Raw genomic sequence first — 17,500 nt, forward strand, 5'->3', positions numbered from 1 at the left:
GACGTTTCTTTATTGTCCTGCCCCGCAGCGCCGCAGCGCCACAGCGCCACAGCGCCCCCTGCCGCTCCGGAGGTCAAACCGTCTCCCTCAACATGTGCTCTCGGTCCCTCCCGCTCAGCTGATCGCGGCTCACCGACCCTCTGAAACCACCCCCACCCCCCCCCCCTCTGTTCCTCGGGACCACCAGGACGTCTGAGCACCGCCCGGAGAACGGAGCTCCACCCCCCCCCGGTGCTGCCCGGCTGCCACCCCTCGGTCCGGCTGCACAGCGAGCTAGCGTCGGCCCTCCGCAGAGGAAAATGGCCTCGGTGCGCGTGCCCGCCGGCTGCACCGCGCTGCTGCTGGACATCGAGGGCACCACCACCCCGATCACCTTCGTCAAGGTGCGTGTTGCTGCGCGTTGCTGCGTGTTCCCGCGGGCGGCGCGCGGCTCTGCGGCGTCATTCTCCCGCACGGAGCCTCGGAACAGCCGCGGCGCTGCTCCGGCGGCTCCCTCCTCACCGCCGGGGAGCCCCGCAGACCCCCCCCCCCCCCCCCTCCATACCCCCCCCACACACACCTCACCGTCATTCTCTGGGTGTTTGTGTGTTTATTTGCTTTGTTTGTTTTTTCCTCTTGATCACATTTATTGATCAGAATCCGACAATGCTAATAAACCCGTGGTGCGTTCAGGTCCAACCCGAAGAGTAGGAAATATCAATTTTCCTACTTGTCAATAAATAGTCTTCTTGCTTTTCTATTTTTTTTTACCATTAATATCTATATTAATAGTAGATTAACCACAGATTACTGAAGGATAGTCCACCGATATGATTGTGAAATGATTGTGATTGTTCAAATTTAAATCACAAGCTAATTACTTTATTAAAAAATATCACTTTAATGTTTTTGTTTAATCCTTTAAAGTTTTATTTTGTCAATCATCGTAATAACAATCCAACATGGTACTTTTATTTTGACAATCACTGTAATAATCAACTTTGTACTTTTATTTTGACAGTCACCATAACAATACAACTTTGTACTTTTATTTTGACAGTCACCGTAATAATCAAATTTGGTACTTTTATTTTGACAGGCACCATAATAATCCAATTTGGTACTTTTATTTTGACAGTCACCATAACAATCTAACTTGGTACTTTTATTTTGACAGTCACTGTAATAATCCAACTTTGTACTTTTATTTTGACAGTCACCATAACAATCAACTTGGTACTTTTATTTTGACAGTCACTGTAATAATCCAACTTTGTACTTTTATTTTGACAGTCACCATAACAATACAACTTTGTACTTTTATTTTGACAGTCACCGTAATAATCAAATTTGGTACTTTTATTTTGACAGGCACCGTAATAATCAAATTTGGTACTTTATTTTGACAGGCACCGTAATAATCCAATTTGGTACTTTTATTTTGACAGTCACCATAACAATCTAACTTGGTACTTTTATTTTGACAGTCACTGTAATAATCCAACTTGTACTTTTATTTTGACAGTCCACCATAACAATCCAACTTGGTACTTTTATTTTGACAGTCACTGTAATAATCCAACTTTGTACTTTTATTTTGACAGTCACCATAACAATACAACTTTGTACTTTTATTTTGACAGTCACCGTAATAATTAAATTTGGTACTTTTATTTTGACAGGCACCGTAATAATCAAATTTGGTACTTTTATTTTGACAGGCACCGTAATAATCCAATTTGGTACTTTTATTTTGACAGTCACCATAACAATCTAACTTGGTACTTTTATTTTGACAGTCACTGTAATAATCCAACTTTGTACTTTTATTTTGACAGTCACCATAACAATCCAACTTGGTACTTTTATTTTGACAGTCACTGTAATAATCCAACTTTGTACTTTTATTTTGACAGTCACCATAACAATACAACTATGTACTTTTATTTTGACAGTCACCGTAATAATCAAATTTGGTACTTTTATTTTGACAGGCAGCGTAATAATCCAATTTGGTACTTTTATTTTGACAGTCACCATAACAATCTAACTTGGTACTTTTATTTTGACAGTCACTGTAATAATCCAACTTTGTACTTTTATTTGGCAGTCACCATAACAATCCAACTTGGTACTTTTATTTTGACAGTCACTGTAATAATCCAACTTTGTACTTTTATTTTGACAGTCACCATAACAATCCAACTTCGTACTTTTATTTTGACAGTCACCATAACAGTCCAACTTGGTACTTTTATTTTGACAGTCACTGTAATGTGTGTGTGTGTGTGTGTGTGTGTGTGTGTGTGTGTGTGTGTGTGTGTGTGTGTGTGTGTGTGTGTGTGGTGTGTGTGTGTGTGTGTGTGTGTGTGTGTGTGTGTGTGTGTTGCTTCCGTACTAAAACTAACAACCACCAACTAGTGGACCAACATGGAAACTACATGGTGTTCATTGGTTCAGCTGTTGTCATGGAAACAAACGTTTCAGTTTAAAACTTTCAACTTTTTTTAAATGAAAATACAAAAAAAAAAAAAAAAAAAAAAGATGCATTTTCAGTAGAATCGTCATGGAAACGACGTCGGCCAGTTACCGACGAGTCTCTAAAGTTCAGTTGTAAACGTTTCCCCACCGGGGCTAACGTTAGCATTAGGCCCCGCCCACACGGCGACGCCACTTCCCTGTATCCACGGTTACCGTCCGCGACGCAGCCTGAGCTCCTCGTCCCTCCTGTCCCCCCCCCCCCCCCCCCCGCAGGACATCCTGTTCCCGTACATCCGGGAGCACCTGGAGGACCACCTGTCGTCCCACTGGGAGGAAGACGAGTGCAAACAAGACGTCCACCTGCTGAAGAAACAGGTGAGCCGGCGAGGAGGACGGACGGGCTAGCTAGCTAGCTAGCGCCGCGCCGCGCCGCCGCTCCTCCTCCCCACGTGTGTGTGTGTGGTGACGGCTGGCGTCTCGTGGCAGATGGAGGAGGACATGAGGCAGAACCGGGCGTGTCCCGTCCACGCCGTGGACCAGACGGTGCACACGGACGAGGAGAAGGCGATCCGCGAGGTGGTGGACAACGTGCTGTGGCAGATGGCGGCCGACAGGAAGTCCACGGCGCTCAAGCGGCTGCAGGGCCACATGTGGCGGGCGGCGTACTCTTCGGGGAGAATCAAAGGCGAGTAAGTACGGCCCGGCCGCGTCCCGCCGCTAATGCTAATGCCAACGCCAACGCTAACGGCTCCCTCCGACGGAGAGCTTCGAGATCCCTGAGTGAAGGTTCCCGACAGGTGAGCCGACCGTCGTGGACTGACTTTCAAAATAAAGGTCATGAAACGTGGAGAAATACAGAGAAAAGAGTCAAAGTGAGATGAGAAGTCCAAATGTTGAAATGAGACTTTATATTACTGAGTCACTGGTGTTTTACTGTGTTTTACTGTGTTTTACTGTGTTATACAGTGTAACACTATAATACAGTGTTACACTGTATAATAGTGTTAGTTGTTACAGTGTCAGGTTTGTCTTGTTGTGTTGGCTCTCTCTCTCTCTCTCTCTCTCTCTCTCTCTCTCTCTCTCTCCTCGCTCTCTCTCCTCTCTCTCTCTCTCGCTCTCTCTCTCTCTCTCTCTCTCGCTCTCTCTCGCTCTCAGTCTCTCTCTCTCTCTCTCTCTCTCTCTCTCTCTCTCTCTCTCTCGCTCTCGCTCTCGCTCTCGCTCTCGCTCTCGCTCTCAGCTCTCGCTCTCGCTCTCTCTCTCTCTCTCTCTCTCTCCAGAACTCTACTCTGACCTCTCTCGCTCTCTCTCGCTCTCGCTCTCTCTCGCTCTCGCTCTCTCTCGCTCTCGCTCTCTCTCTCTCTCCAGACTCTACTCTGACCTCTCTCTCTCTCTCTCTCTCTCTCTCTCTCTCTCTCTCCAGACTCTACCCTGACCTCTCTCTCTCTCTCTCTCTCTCTCCAGACTCTACCCTGACCTCTCTCTCTCTCTCTCTCCAGACTCTACCCTGACCTCTCTCTCTCCCCCTCCAGACTCTACCCTGACCTCTCTCTCTCTCTCTCTCCAGACTCTACCCTGACCTCTCTCTCTCTCTCTCTCTCTCTCATCCAGACTCTACCCTGACCTCTCTCTCTCTCTCTCTCTCCAGACTCTACCCTGACGTGGTTCCGTCCATCAGGACGTGGCGAAGCGACGGGTTGAAGGTCTTCATCTACTCGTCCGGCAGCGTCGAGGCTCAGAAGCTGCTGTTTGGTTACTCTGTGGAGGGAAACGTCCTGGAGGTTAGCGGGGGTGGCGGGGCGGGTGGCGGCGGGGCGGGGCGGTGGCGGCGGGGCGGTGGTGGCGGGGCGGGGCGGGGCGGGGTGGCGGGGCGGGTGGCGGCGGCGGGGCGGCGGCGGCGCCAGTCTGCGGTTTCAGCCTCGGGGCCCTGCGCTCATCACCTCTTCCTCTCTGCTTCCAGCTGCTGGACGGACACTTCGACACGACCATCGGCGCTAAAGTAGAAAGTAAAAGCTACGAGAGGATCGCGGAGCGGATCGGATGTCCGCCGGAGGAGATCACCTTCCTGACCGACGTCTCTCGCGGTGAGCGCCGCTCCGGGCTTTCCTTCTGGTCGTATCGAGTCGCTGCGGGAATTATCCACGTCCTCGTTCACAGTCAATGTGTTAAAATCATCCGTCGTTACCACGACGACGTGAGCAAACCCGGAGGAGAATAAACTGATTGGTTGAGTTAGGAATGGACCGATACTGTGTGCAGGTACTGATACGTGTAAAAGCTCTCAGATGCCAGCTCAACAATACCCTCATTACCGATACCACCGTGACCGATACCACCGTGACCGATACCACCGTGACCGATACCACCTCGACCGATACCACCTCGACTGATACCACTGTGACCGATACCACCGTGACCGATACCACCGTGACCGATACCACCTCGACTGATACCACCGTGACCGATACCACCGTGACCGATACCACCGTGACCGATACCACCTCGACCGATACCGCCATGACCGATACCACCATGACCGATACCGCCGTGACCGATACCGCCATGACCGATACCGCCGTGACCGATACCGCCGTGACCGATACCACCGTGACCGATACCACCTCGACCGATACCACCGTGACCGATACCATCATGACTAATACCATCGTGACCGATACCACCTCGACCGATACCACCTCGACCGATACCACCGTGACCGATACCACCGTGACCGATACCACCGTGACCGATACCACCTCGACCGATACCACCTCGACCGATACCACCGTGACCGATACCACCGTGACCGATACCACCGTGACCGATACCACCGTGACCGATACCACCTCGACCGATACCACCGTGACCGATACCATCGTGACTAATACCATCGTGACCGATACCACCTCGACCGATACCACCGTGACCGATACCACCGTGACCGATACCGCCATGACCGATACCGCCGTGACCGATACCACCGTGACCGATACCACCATGACCGATACCACCTCGACCGATACCACCTCGACCGATACCACTGTGACCGATACCACCGTGACTGATACCACCTCGACTGATACCACTGTGACCGATACCACCGTGACCGATACCGCCGTGACCGATACCACCGTGACCGATACCACCTCGACCGATACCACCGTGACCGATACCATCGTGACTAATACCATCGTGACCGATACCACCTCGACCGATACCACCGTGACCGATACCACCGTGACCGATACCGCCATGACCGATACCGCCATGACCGATACCACCGTGACCGATACCACCATGACCGATACCACCTCGACCGATACCACCTCGACCGATACCACTGTGACCGATACCACCGTGACTGATACCACCTCGACTGATACCACTGTGACCGATACCACCGTGACCGATACCACCGTGACCGATACCACCGTGACCGATACCACCGTGACCGATACCACCTCGACCGATACCACCTCGACCGATACCGCCGTGACCGATACTACATATAACTCTCTGAATTAGCCTGAAGTAGCTTCATAGCGCATGCTAACAGTAAGGGTGTGTGTGTGTGTGTCCAGAGGCCAAGGCGGCGGAGGAGGCGGGGTTGAACGTGGTGGTGGTGGTGCGACAGGGGAACCTGGAGCTGACGGATGAGGAGCGAGCTCACTACAGCCTCGTCACCTCCTTCAGCCAACTCCACCTGTCAGGACGAGTTTAACGACGAAGGAGGCGGAGCTTCAACCGCTCTGTGTGACCTCCACACCCCCCACCCCCCTCCACCCCCCCACCCCTCCCTCCTCCTCCTCCACCCTCTTTCCTTAGAAACTGTTTCTCTTTGAGTTTTGTTGGTTGGAGGCGTCAGTGACGGTGGCACCGCCGTTAGCCTCTCGGCGGCTAACGGGACGAGCTAGCCGTCCTGTTGGGAGACGTCCACACGGACACGTTTCTGTTCTTGGACCATTTCAGTGACGGAGCAGCTGCAGAAGAAAAAGAAAGAAAGAAAGAAAACAACCTGCACGCCGTGTGACGTCACCTTTTTACCTTTTAGACGAATTGTCCCGCCTTCAAAACCCGCGTTTGTGTGTGAGAGACGTGTGTGTTGTCCACGTTCCCGGCCGCCGTGTTTGCGTGCCAGATGTTTCGTCCAGTGGTTGAGCCGTCGTGTTTTAGGAAGTAGAAGTGAGCGTGTGAATTCACTCTTCACACAGGTGAGTGGCGTCCGTTAAAGTGGTGCGTGTGTTTAAAATGTGCCGCCGGTGTAGTTCCTGTGTAACGTGGCTCCGCCGCGGACCCACAAGCCAACGTGGCCAAACTCGTGATTTATGTACGAAACCTGGTTGTTCGGGGATTTTCCTCCAATAAAGGCCTTGTCTCACCCAGAAGCCTCCAGTCCTGCTGCTCTCACACACACACACACACATAGAATATCCACTTTAACATAAACCTGCACTGATTTGTTAGGACAATATGAAAAGGTTTTTTTTTTCCTGAGATTTGCTACAGAAAGACGGTATAATCTGAAAAGTATATAGGAGCTAACAGAACCCTGTGGAACGCCATGGCTACCTGATAATGTCTGCATGTCTACGTTAGGCATTTTTGTGTTATTTATGTTCTGTGAGTTTGTTTTATTTTAATCTGCATGTTTTTTGTGTCAATTTTCTTCGAAGAATTCCTCCAATAAGTATTTTCATATTTGTGAAAACGTATCGCATTTCAAATAATAATTTCAATGTTTACCTTCACTAGGATGGTTTTCTATTAAGTCTTAAAACAATATATTCTTACTTTTTTCTTGTCAGAATTCGAATTTTTTATTTTAATTAATTTAAATACATGTTTAAGAGGATTTATGTTGGATTGTGTGCACGTGCGTCACAAATAATCTGATTGGGTGTGGACTAATATTTATTTTTATTTATTTAATAATGGGCTGGTCAATAATGATTAGGATAAAGGTCATGTTGCAGTTCTCCGTGGCGCCACGTGGGGCGCTGTGTTCTATTTATTTGGTGTCGCAGTTCTCCGTGGCGCCACGCGCGGCGCTGTGTTCTATTTATTTGGTATTGCAGTTCTCCGCGGCGCCACGCGCGGCGCTGTGTTCTATTTATTTGGTGTTGCAGTTCTCCGTGGCGCCACGCGCGGCGCTATGTTCTATTTATTTGGTGTTGCAGTTCTCCGTGGCGCCACGCGCGGCGCTGTGTTCTATTTATTTGGTGCTGCTGCTCTCCGCGTCACCGCCCGGGTTCCCGTGTTGTATTTACGTTGTGCTTGCTGTTCTCCGTCAGGCCGCAGGGGGCGCCGGTGGGTTGGACTCGGTCCGTGTTGTTTTGGTTCTAAAACGCAGAAGAAGACGCGGCGGTGATGAAAACAAAACGACGCTCAGAATTCCGCCGTCAAATCGTCGCGTATTTATTTGTATTTCGCCTTATTCGAGCACGTTCTGCCTGATTTCACCCCGACGCCTCGTCCCCGGAGCCGCTCCCCCGCGTCCACTCGCGTTTTAGCCGTCTCACGGCGCCGGTGTCACACGTTATAACGGAGCTAGCCAGGTTAGCTTAGCCTCTTTTGACGTCGCTGCAATTCCAGGTCGCCAAACTTGCAACCTGATTTCTGAACACTTGGCGACATGTCGGACGACTACGAGTTCACCGACGACCCGAGCATGATGCGGATGGAGGAGGACGGGGAGGCGAACAGCGACGACCCGATGTCGGCGGCGGGGGACGGCGGCCAGAGCGGCGCGGAGGCCGAGGGCTCCCGGATCGACGCCAGCAAGAACGAGGAGGACGAGGGGTAGGGTGGCGGTGCTCAGCCGGTCCTCAGCCCGGTGCTCAGCCCGGTGCTCAGCCGGTCCTCATCCCGGTGCTCAGCCGGTCCTCAGCCGGTCCTCAGCCCGGCTGGCAGGCTCCGGACCCCCGGGGGAGGATCCAGGCTGCATCCTCCTCGCCTGGTTCCTGTACTGCTCATTAATATGACCATATTTAGATTAATAGAGTCTCTATAACTTTAACGCTTCAATAAAGGGACAGAAATATTATCGTCAGCACAGATTAGAGAGAACAAATATTATAATCCATCCTTTTTGTCTATCGTTTTAGCATTGCATTGTTTTCAACGTATCTTTTTAGCAATGATTTGTTTTTGTCAAATCTTTTCAGCATCACATTGTTTTTATCGTATCTTTTTATCAGCACTTTGTTTTGACTGAATCATTTTATCATTGGTTCATTTTGTCGTTGCAATTTTTTTGTCGTATTTGTTTATCGCTGCATTTCATCGTTCCATGTTTTTTACGGTATGTTCTCCTCGCCGTCTGACCCGACGTGTGTTTGGCGCCGGCAGGAAGATGTTTGTGGGCGGGCTGAGCTGGGACACCACCAAGAAGGACCTGAAGGATTACTTCTCCAAGTTCGGCGAGGTGGTGGACTGCACCCTGAAGCTGGACCCCATGACCGGGCGGTCCCGAGGCTTCGGCTTCGTGCTCTTCAAGGAGCCGGACAGCGTGGAGAAGGTGGGTGAGCGGGAGAGGGTGGAGGAGGTGGGTGAGCGTGGAGAAGGTGGGTGAGCGGGAGAGGGTGGAGGAGCTGGGAGAGCGTGGAGAAGGTGGGTGAGCGGGAGAGGGTGGAGGAGCTGGGAGAGCGTGGAGAAGGTAGGTGAGCGGGAGCGGGTGGAGGAGGTGGGAGAGCGTGGAGAAGGTGGGTGAGCGGGAGAGGGTGGAGGAGGTGGGAGAGCGTGGAGAAGGTAGGTGAGCGGGAGAGGGTGGAGGAGGTGGGAGAGCGTGGAGAAGGTGGGTGAGCGGGTGGGTGAGCGTGGAGAAGGTGGGTGAGCGGGAGAGCGTGGAGGAGGTGGGAGAGCGTGGAGAAGGTGGGTGAGCGGGAGAGGGTGGAGGAGGTGGGAGAGCGTGGAGAAGGTGGGTGAGCGGGAGAGGGTGGAGGAGGTGGGAGAGCGTGGAGAAGGTGGGTGAGCGGGTGGGTGAGCGTGGAGAAGGTGGGTGAGCGGGAGAGCGTGGAGGAGGTGGGAGAGCGTGGAGAAGGTGGGTGAGCGGGAGAGGGTGGAGGAGGTGGGAGAGCGTGGAGAAGGTGGGTGAGCGGGTGGGTGAGCGTGGAGAAGGTGGGTGAGCGGGAGAGGGTGGAGAAGGTGGGTGAGCGGGAGAGGGTGGAGGAGGTGGGAGAGCGTGGAGAAGGTGGGTGAGCGGGTGGGTGAGCGTGGAGAAGGTGGGTGAGCGGGTGGGTGAGCGTGGAGAAGGTGGGTGAGCGGGAGAGCGTGGAGAAGGCGGGTGAGCGGGCGGGTGAGCGTGGAGAAGGTGGGTGAGCGGGTGGGTGAGCGTGGAGAAGGTGGGTGAGCGGGTGGGTGAGCATGGAGAAGGTGGGTGAGCGGGTGGGTGAGCGTGGAGAAGGTGGGTGAGCGGGTGGGTGAGCGTGGAGAAGGTGGGTGAGCGGGAGAGGGTGGAGAAGGCGGGTGAGCGGGAGAGGGTGGAGAAGGCGGGAGAGCGGGAGCGCCGCCCCGGCGCCCTGACTGGGTCCCACCTGACCCCGCTGTGTGTGTGTGGCGAAGGTGGCGTTGCAGAAGGAGCACAAGCTGAACGGGAAGGTGATCGACCCCAAGAAGGCCAAGGCCATGAAGAGCAAGGAGCCGGTGAAGAAGATCTTCGTGGGGGGGCTCTCCCCGGACACCCCCGAGGAGAAGGTCCGAGAGTACTTCGGCGCCTTCGGAGAGGTGCGGCCATGACTTCACCTGAATATAAACCACACCCACCAGAGAGAGAGAGAGAGAGAGAGAGAGCTGGACTTCCTGTCCGTAATGTTTATGTAGAACGTGGGTCTGGTCTGGTTCTGGTTCCGGGTTCATCTGTCGCTGTCCCCCACAGCTGGAGTCCATCGAGCTCCCGATGGAGAACAAGACGAACAAACGTCGAGGTTTCTGCTTCATCACCTTCAAAGAGGAGGAGCCGGTGAAGCAGATCATGGAGAAGAAGTACCACAACATCGGCCTGAGCAAGGTGGGCCTGCAGCCGGGCTCCAGAGTCCAGGACAGGGACCTGGCGGGACCTGGTAGGACCTGCTGGGACCTGGCGGGACCTGGCGGGACCTGGCGGGACCTGCTGGGACCTGGTAGGACCTGCTGGGACCTGCTGGGACCTGCTGGGACCTGCTGGGACCTGTCAGAACTGGTTCATGTGGGTTTCTTCCTGCAGTGTGAGATCAAAGTGGCCATGTCCAAGGAGCAGTACCAGCAGCAGCAGTACTGGGGGGTCCGGGGGGGGTACTCGTCCAGGTCCAGAGGACGAGGCGGCGGTGAGTCGAGACGCTGATGACCCAAATAACTCAGGGATAACTAGCTGATCACCATCAATAACTAGCTGATCACCAGTCAATAACTAACTGATCACCAGTCAATAACTTGGATAACTAACTGATCACCAGTCAATAACTAACTGATCACCAGTCAATAACTCGAATAACTAACTGATCACCAGTCAATAACTAACTGATCACCAGTCAATAACTCGAATAACTAACTGATCACCAGTCAATAACTCGAATAACTAACTGATCACCAGTCAATAACTAACTGATCACCAGTCAATAACTTGGATAACTAACTGATCACCAGTCAATAACTAACTGATCACCAGTCAATAACTCGAATAACTAACTGATCACCAGTCAATAGCTTGAATAACTAACTGATCACCAGTCAATAAGTTAAGTAACTAACTGATCACCAGTCAATAACTCGAATAACTAACTGATCACCAGTCAATAACTTGGATAACTAACTGATCACCAGTCAATAACTTGAATAACTAACTGATCACCAGTCAATAACTTGGATAACTAACTGATCACCAGTCAATAACTCGGATAACTAACTGATCACCAGTCAATAACTTGGATAACCAAAGTTTAGCGAAATAGCTATTTTGGCTCATGCTAACTGTTAGCTTAGCGACTTGGATGCCACTTCTCATGACGGTAATCAGTTACTTGCTGCCAAAAGTAATCTATTACTGTGTAACTGGGCTGATTTCAGGGCCTAACCAGAACTGGAACCAGGGTTACGGGAACTACTGGAACCAGGGCTACGGTAACTATGGTTACGGCAACCAAGGCTACGGCGGCTACGACTACTCCGGCTACAACAACTACTACGGATACGGCGACTATGACTGTGAGTAGCGGTGGCGGCGGTAGTTGCGGCTGTAGTGGCGGTAGTGGCGGCGGCGTTGCCCCGGCGATATGAAGTGTAACACGCCTCTGCGCTCTCGTTCCCTCAGCCGACCAGTCGGGCGGATACGGAAAGTCCCCGCGGCGCGGCGGCCACACCAACAGCTACAAGCCGTATTAACCCCGCCCCCTCCAGCAGGTACGCCTCCACACACTCTCCGCCCCCCCCTCCCCCCCGACCTACCGTAGCTTTACTTACCTGTTTGGTAACATTTGGTAAACTTTGATCTTTTAACTTTGATCTTTTTTTTTACAGTTAATGGTAACATTGAGGCCGCGGGGGGGCCGCCGCCGCGTTAACCCTCTATTGGGCCTGTGCCCCCCGCCCCCCACCCCCACCCCCACCCCCACTAGCTCCGCCCACTGGGAGGAGTTCAGGGAAAAACGTTGATCAAAGAGCTTCTAAATGCAGGATTTCAGTGATTTCCTCTAACTTCTACACGTTTTTTACAACAAAAAGACGTAAATTATGATTCTGGCGACTTAAAAAAAAACCAAAACAGAATAAGAAGAATTCCTATAAAGGGTTAAAACATCCGGCCCGTAGAGGGTTAACTCCGGCCCCCCTTCCCCCCCCGCTGCCTCGCTTACAACCTGTTTGGTAACATTTGGTAAACTTTGATCTTTTTTTTTTACAGTTAATGGTAACATCGAGGCCGCGGGGGGGCCGCCGCCACGTTAACCCTCTATAGGGCCGGTGGCCCCGCCCCCCACCCCCGCCCCCACCCACTAGCTCCGCCCACTGGGAGGAGTTCAGGGGAAAACATTGATCAAAGAGCTTATAAATGCAGGATTGTGACCAGTTCTACACGTTTTTTACAACAAAAAGACGTAAATTATAATTCTGGCGACTTAAAAAAGAAAAAAAAAACAGAATAAGAAGAATCCCTACGGCCCGTAGAGGGTTAACCCCGCCCCCCCCCCCGCTGCCTCGCTTACAACCTGTTTGGTAACATTTGGTAAACTTTTATCTTTTAACTTTGATCTTTTTTTTTTTACAGTTAATGGTAACATCGAGGCCGCGGGGGGGCCGCCGCCACATTAACCCTCTATAGGGCCGGTGACCCCGCCCCCCACCCCCGCCCCCACCCGCTAGCTCCGCCCACTGGGAGGAGTTCAGGGAAAAACATTGATCAAAGAGCTTCTAAATGCAGGATTTCAGTGATTTCCTCTCACTTCTACACGTTTTTTTACAACAAAAAGACGTAAATTATAATTCTGGCGACTTTTAAAAAAAAAGAATCCCTACGGCCCGTAGAGGGTTAACTCCGCCCCCCCCTCCCCCCCCCGCTGCCTCGCTTACAACCTTCTCCGTTTCTTTTTGTTGCTTTCTTTGGTGTGTTTTTGTAAAGTTAACAGGTAAAGTGTAAAGAGAGAGAGAGAGAGGTCCGAAGTGCTGTTGTCTCCTAACTCTGACATGCCTTGTTTGTACCTGCCAGCGGAGCTTCCTTGCAGGCCCGGCCGACTCCGGCTTCTCTCCGGGCCGCTCAATGCGGACCGGGTACGAGAAGCGTACGCTCTCGAACGCTGCCATTTGGTATGGTCCTACCACATCCTGTATCAGCACCTCTAATCTCAGAAAAAACAAAACAAACAAACAACAACAACAACAACAACAACACCACTACGGGACACGGCCAGCCTGTCGTCTTTCTTTCCAATTTTTTTTTTTTTTGGGTTGTTTAATTATTTTTTCCCTCTGCAACTGTTTGTAATGTAAAAAGTTAAATTCTATACATGTAATTGTCATTTTTTCCAGGCCCCGTTTACTCCCTCCTCCCCCCCCCCTCCCCCACCACAAGTTAACCCCTTTATTTTTAAAAATTTTTGTAAAAACTTTTAACTATTTGCTTTTCGAAGGACACGTACAGCTGTCTCTGGACTTTCCCCAGCGCTAACGTGCTAATCTTTAACGTTAACGCTTGTTTCTTTACTCGGTAGAGTTGGACTCTACTGTTGGGGGGGACAAAGTGTCTCCGTGTCCTGTTGTTGCGGGGGACAAACTCCCTCTGCGGCTCTTCTTAACAAAAATTTCCTCTAAAACCAGAAGAGATCGACACATTTTCCAGAAATTTGCATGTAATGTTTTTTTTTTTAAATGTTGTATTGATTTTAATTAATTCTTAACGGTTGATTTTGACAAATCTTAAGGTTTTTCTGACTTCAAGGAGTTAAAACTGTAAAAGTTTCTTTGTTCCTTATTCTTTTTTTTGGACATTTGGACATTTAGGGGATTCCTAGTGTGTGTGTGTGTGTGTCTGTGTGCGTGTGTGTGTGTGTGTGTGTGTGTGTGCGCGTGCGTGTGTGTGTGTGTGTCTCTGTGTGTGTGTGTTCTGACGGTTTGTCCTCCTGGTTTGTTTCCTGCAGGTTTCAGAGCGACGGCGGCGCTCCGGTGGAGCCGACGGCCAAATCCGGCAGAGGTCACTTAGATCAGATCCCAACAAGTACTTTACTCCCCTCAAGTACTTCCCTACCAGTACTCTCATTACTTTGCCCCCCCCCCCCCCTCCCCCCCCCCGCCAGTGTTCCTCCTCTTTGTGTTTTTCCTGTTTCCTTCCCGTCGTGACGCCGCCGGCCCGGAACAAATCCCACGTTTGCAGTCGAGTCCGTAGCAAAAAAAAAAAAAAAAAAGAATTATAATTCAGATTTTATTCTTTTTAACCTTTTATTTCCACCGTCGTCGGCGGTTACAGAAAACGTTACAGACACATCTGGACGGCGTGCGGGACGTTAAATAAAAAAAAAACAAAAAACCCCGCTCCGGCTCACAGTCGGGTGTTTTGTCGGGGAAACGTTGGAGTGTTTAGAAAACAAGTTTTATATTCCAGTTGAATCTCCTGGTGGTTTAAATCGTCGTCTCCTCTTTGATTTCTGAAGTTGTTCATGACGTGAAACTAATAAAACGTGAAAAGCTTCAATGTGCTCTTGGGTTTTTTTTTTTTCTAAAAATAGATGCAGCTGTCTGTAATCAGATTACACTGTAAAAAGTAACTTGAGATGTGCGCCTGAATCGATGGAGGGTGGGGGGCGAGCGGAGGTGGCCACGCCCACTTCTGACACGGCTGCTGTGATTGGCCGTTTCTCCCGGGAGCTTTTAACATTTGATGCTTTTTTTAAAAAAAAAACGTCTTGAATCAGTTTTTCCCCTCTCGGCAGGCCCCGCCCCCAATGCATACAAACCACGCCCCCAACTCACAACAGGCCACGCCCACTCGCCGCCGTACAGCAGCGCCGGGCTTCAAACGACGGCCTCGTTTACGAGACGGCGGTTCCAGTGAAAACGTGTCGTTTTAGTTTCAGAAAGTTTTTAAGCTGACTTGAGTTTTGTCTGTTTCCATGGCGACGGCAGAAACGCTTCGCTGTAGTTCTCATGTTGGCCACTAGTTGGTGCTGCTGTCAGTCGGTACTGACACGCACTGAGCGTGTGCAGAACGACCCAACGGTGACCAGTAGCAGAGTTCCTGCCGTTTCCACGGCGACGGACTCGTTTCAGCGTCGTTTCAACAGTTTTCTGTTTTCACTGGAGTCGCCGTGGAAACGAGGCCTGACGTTTTCCTGAGCGACTCAAACACAGTAAACAACACGGAAAGCTAGCGTCCTCATCGCTAATGAATTAGCATTAGCGTCAATGCTAAAAACAGCTGAAGTCACTCAGTGGTGAGTTTTACTGACGGAGGAGGTGGAGGAGGAGTCGTTTCGTTTACAGTTTACAATTGTACTGCCGGTCTCCACGGAGACGTGTCCGTCCCGGGCCGTCCCGTCCCGTCAGATGACGTTGGTGGCGGCGAGGATGATGAGGATGAGGATGACGAGCACCACCAGGCCGATGACGACCATCATCTTGATGTTCCTCCACCAGTACTTGCGGGCGACTCTGGTGGACGTCTTCTGGAAGGAGTCGGCCTGCGGGGACACAAGCAGAGCGAGGCGTCAGGGGGACGTTCCCACATGTCTCCGTCTCCACCGTCCTCGTCCTCGTCCTCACCGTGGCCTGCAGGTCGTCCGTCTTCCCGATCAGGTCGTCCAGCCGGTCTCCTCGCTCCAGCACCTTGTCGATGTTGTCCTTCAGGATGACCTTGACCTCGTTGACCTGCTCCTGCACGCCGTCCATCCGGGACGAGGAGGCGGCGGCGGCGGCGGCGGGCAGCGGCTGAGCCCCCGGGTTCTCCTGGGGGGGGGGAGTGGAATCTATTACTGCCGCCGTCTACGAGGTCAAAGGTGATTTAAAAAAACAAACAAATTCTTTCTACTTTTTTTTATTTTTTTAGGACGCGCTCAAGAGGTTTCTGTTTCCATGGCAACGGTTCTCCGAGACACACAAACACAACCTGTAGAGAACGACTTCCGAAGCAGAACGTTCTTAGAACTCTGACTCCGTCTCCATGGAAACGGAGGCTACAAACGACCACGACGCATCGTTTCTCTCCCCGTCGTTCTAAAACTAGAGGTGGAGAGGGGGCGGGGCTAGAGGTGGAGAGGCGGGGCTAGAGGTGGAGAGGCGGGGCTAGAGGTCTAGAGGCGGGGCTAGCGGTGGAGAGGCGGGGCTAGAGGTGGAGAGGCGGGGCTAGCGGTGGAGAGGCGGGGTTAGAGGTGGAGAGGCGGGGCTAGAGGTGGAGAGGCGGGGCTAGCGGTGGAGAGGCGGGGCTAGAGGTGGAGAGGCGGGGTTAGAGGTGGAGTGGCGGGGCGAGAGGAGGGGTTAGAGGTGGAGAGGCGGGGTTAGAGGTGGAGAGGCGGGGCTAGAGGTGGAGAGGCGGGGTGAGAGGTCTAGAGGCGGGGCTAGAGGTGGAGAGGCGGGGTTAGAGGTGGAGAGGCGGGGCTAGAGGTGGAGAGGCGGGGCTAGCGGTGGAGAGGCGGGGCTAGAGGTGGAGAGGCGGGGCTAGCGGTGGAGAGGCGGGGCTAGAGGTGGAGAGGCGGGGCTAGAGGTGGAGAGGCGGGGCTAGCGGTGGAGAGGCGGGGCTAGAGGTGGAGAGGCGGGGCTAGCGGTGGAGAGGCGGGGCTAGAGGTGGAGAGGCGGGGTTAGAGGTGGAGAGGCGGGGCTAGAGGTGGAGAGGCGGGGCTAGAGGTGGAGAGGCGGGGCTAGCGGTGGAGAGGCGGGGCTAGAGGTGGAGAGGCGGGGCTAGAGGTGGAGAGGCGGGGTTAGAGGTGGAGAGGCGGGGCTAGCGGTGGAGAGGCGGGGCTAGAGGTGGAGAGGCGGGGCTAGAGGTGGAGAGGCGGGGTGAGAGGTGGAGAGGCGGGGCTAGCGGTGGAGAGGCGGGGCTAGAGGTGGAGAGGCGGGGCTAGAGGTGGAGAGGCGGGGCTAGCGGTGGAGAGGCGGGGCTAGAGGTGGAGAGGCGGGGCTAGCGGTGGAGAGGCGGGGCTAGAGGTGGAGAGGCGGGGTTAGAGGTGGAGAGGCGGGGCTAGAGGTGGAGAGGCGGGGCTAGAGGTGGAGAGGCGGGGCTAGAGGTGGAGAGGCGGGGCTAGAGGTGGAGAGGCGGGGCTAGAGGTGGAGAGGTGGAGAGGCGGGGTTAGAGGTGGAGAGGTGGGGCTAGAGGTCTAGAGGCGGGGTGAGAGGTGGAGAGGCGGGGCTAGAGGTGGAGAGGCGGGGCCATGACATCATCGTTTCAGCTTGTCCAGCCACATATTAAAGCCGAGGCGGCGCTTTCTAATTCCTCCACTCTGGAATATGTTTTTTTCTAAAACGCCGCGTCATGATGACATTGGACCGTAACCACGGTTACAGGAAACGGGGTCGTGTGGGCGGGGCCTCGGTTGCATTTCAGTTTTAGTTCATTTTTACCATCTTTTTTTTAATAATTTTTCATCACTTGAAT

At 52.5% G+C, this 17,500-nt stretch overlaps 3 protein-coding genes across 4 annotated transcripts in view; 2 read left to right on the forward strand and 1 right to left on the reverse strand.

Annotated features, from left to right (window-relative positions):
- The first annotated feature begins 217 nt into the window (after nt 1–217).
- Nucleotides 218–6,831, forward strand: enoph1 (enolase-phosphatase 1). Its single transcript, XM_080521540.1, has 6 exons — nt 218–383; nt 2,734–2,835; nt 2,947–3,149; nt 4,106–4,238; nt 4,418–4,541; nt 6,039–6,831. The coding sequence occupies exons 1-6, from the start codon at nt 300–302 to the stop codon at nt 6,176–6,178; spliced, it is 786 nt and encodes a 261-aa protein (XP_080377666.1). The 5' UTR covers nt 218–299; the 3' UTR covers nt 6,179–6,831.
- A 977-nt stretch (nt 6,832–7,808) lies between these two features.
- hnrnpd (heterogeneous nuclear ribonucleoprotein D) lies at nt 7,809–14,608 on the forward strand. Of its 2 annotated transcripts, XR_013937181.1 has the most exons (9): nt 7,809–8,256; nt 8,806–8,974; nt 10,018–10,179; nt 10,331–10,462; nt 10,658–10,757; nt 11,497–11,634; nt 11,741–11,829; nt 13,130–13,227; nt 14,058–14,608. XR_013937181.1 is itself a non-coding variant. In XM_080521535.1 (8 exons), exons 1-7 carry the CDS (start codon nt 8,090–8,092, stop codon nt 11,809–11,811), a joined length of 939 nt encoding a protein of 312 aa, XP_080377661.1. In that variant the 5' UTR covers nt 7,809–8,089; the 3' UTR covers nt 11,812–11,829; nt 14,058–14,608. The 2 variants fall into 2 exon arrangements, 1 of the variants encoding a protein (XP_080377661.1); XM_080521535.1 differs by lacking the exon at nt 13,130–13,227.
- Nucleotides 14,609–15,247: 639 nt separating this feature from the next.
- Nucleotides 15,248–17,500, reverse strand: part of LOC308148116 (vesicle-associated membrane protein 8) — a 3,613-nt gene continuing 1,360 nt past the window's right edge. Inside the window, exons 2-3 of the mRNA XM_080521550.1 lie at nt 15,676–15,858; nt 15,248–15,593 (exon numbers count right to left, since the gene is read on the reverse strand). Coding sequence (XP_080377676.1) covers nt 15,456–15,593; nt 15,676–15,858 — 321 coding nt within the window. The 3' untranslated portion in view covers nt 15,248–15,455. The remainder of the gene's footprint in view (nt 15,594–15,675; nt 15,859–17,500) is intronic.

This window comes from Blennius ocellaris, assembly GCF_963422515.1.
Source record: "Blennius ocellaris genome assembly, contig: SCAFFOLD_87, whole genome shotgun sequence".
Classification (NCBI taxonomy): domain Eukaryota; kingdom Metazoa; phylum Chordata; class Actinopteri; order Blenniiformes; family Blenniidae; genus Blennius; species Blennius ocellaris.

Bases quoted from the DNA above. Each gene is read 5' to 3' on its own strand.
- enoph1 (XM_080521540.1), top strand. From the start codon at position 300: ATGGCCTCGGTGCGCGTGCCCGCCGGCTGCACCGCGCTGCTGCTGGAC. The intron at 2,836-2,946 runs GTGAGCCGGCGA...GTCTCGTGGCAG, and splicing joins TCCACCTGCTGAAGAAACAG to ATGGAGGAGGACATGAGGCA. The intron at 4,239-4,417 runs GTTAGCGGGGGT...CTCTGCTTCCAG, and splicing joins TGGAGGGAAACGTCCTGGAG to CTGCTGGACGGACACTTCGA.
- hnrnpd (XM_080521535.1), top strand. From the start codon at position 8,090: ATGTCGGACGACTACGAGTTCACCGACGACCCGAGCATGATGCGGATG. The intron at 8,975-10,017 runs GTGGGTGAGCGG...TGTGTGGCGAAG, and splicing joins AGCCGGACAGCGTGGAGAAG to GTGGCGTTGCAGAAGGAGCA. The intron at 10,463-10,657 runs GTGGGCCTGCAG...TTCTTCCTGCAG, and splicing joins ACAACATCGGCCTGAGCAAG to TGTGAGATCAAAGTGGCCAT.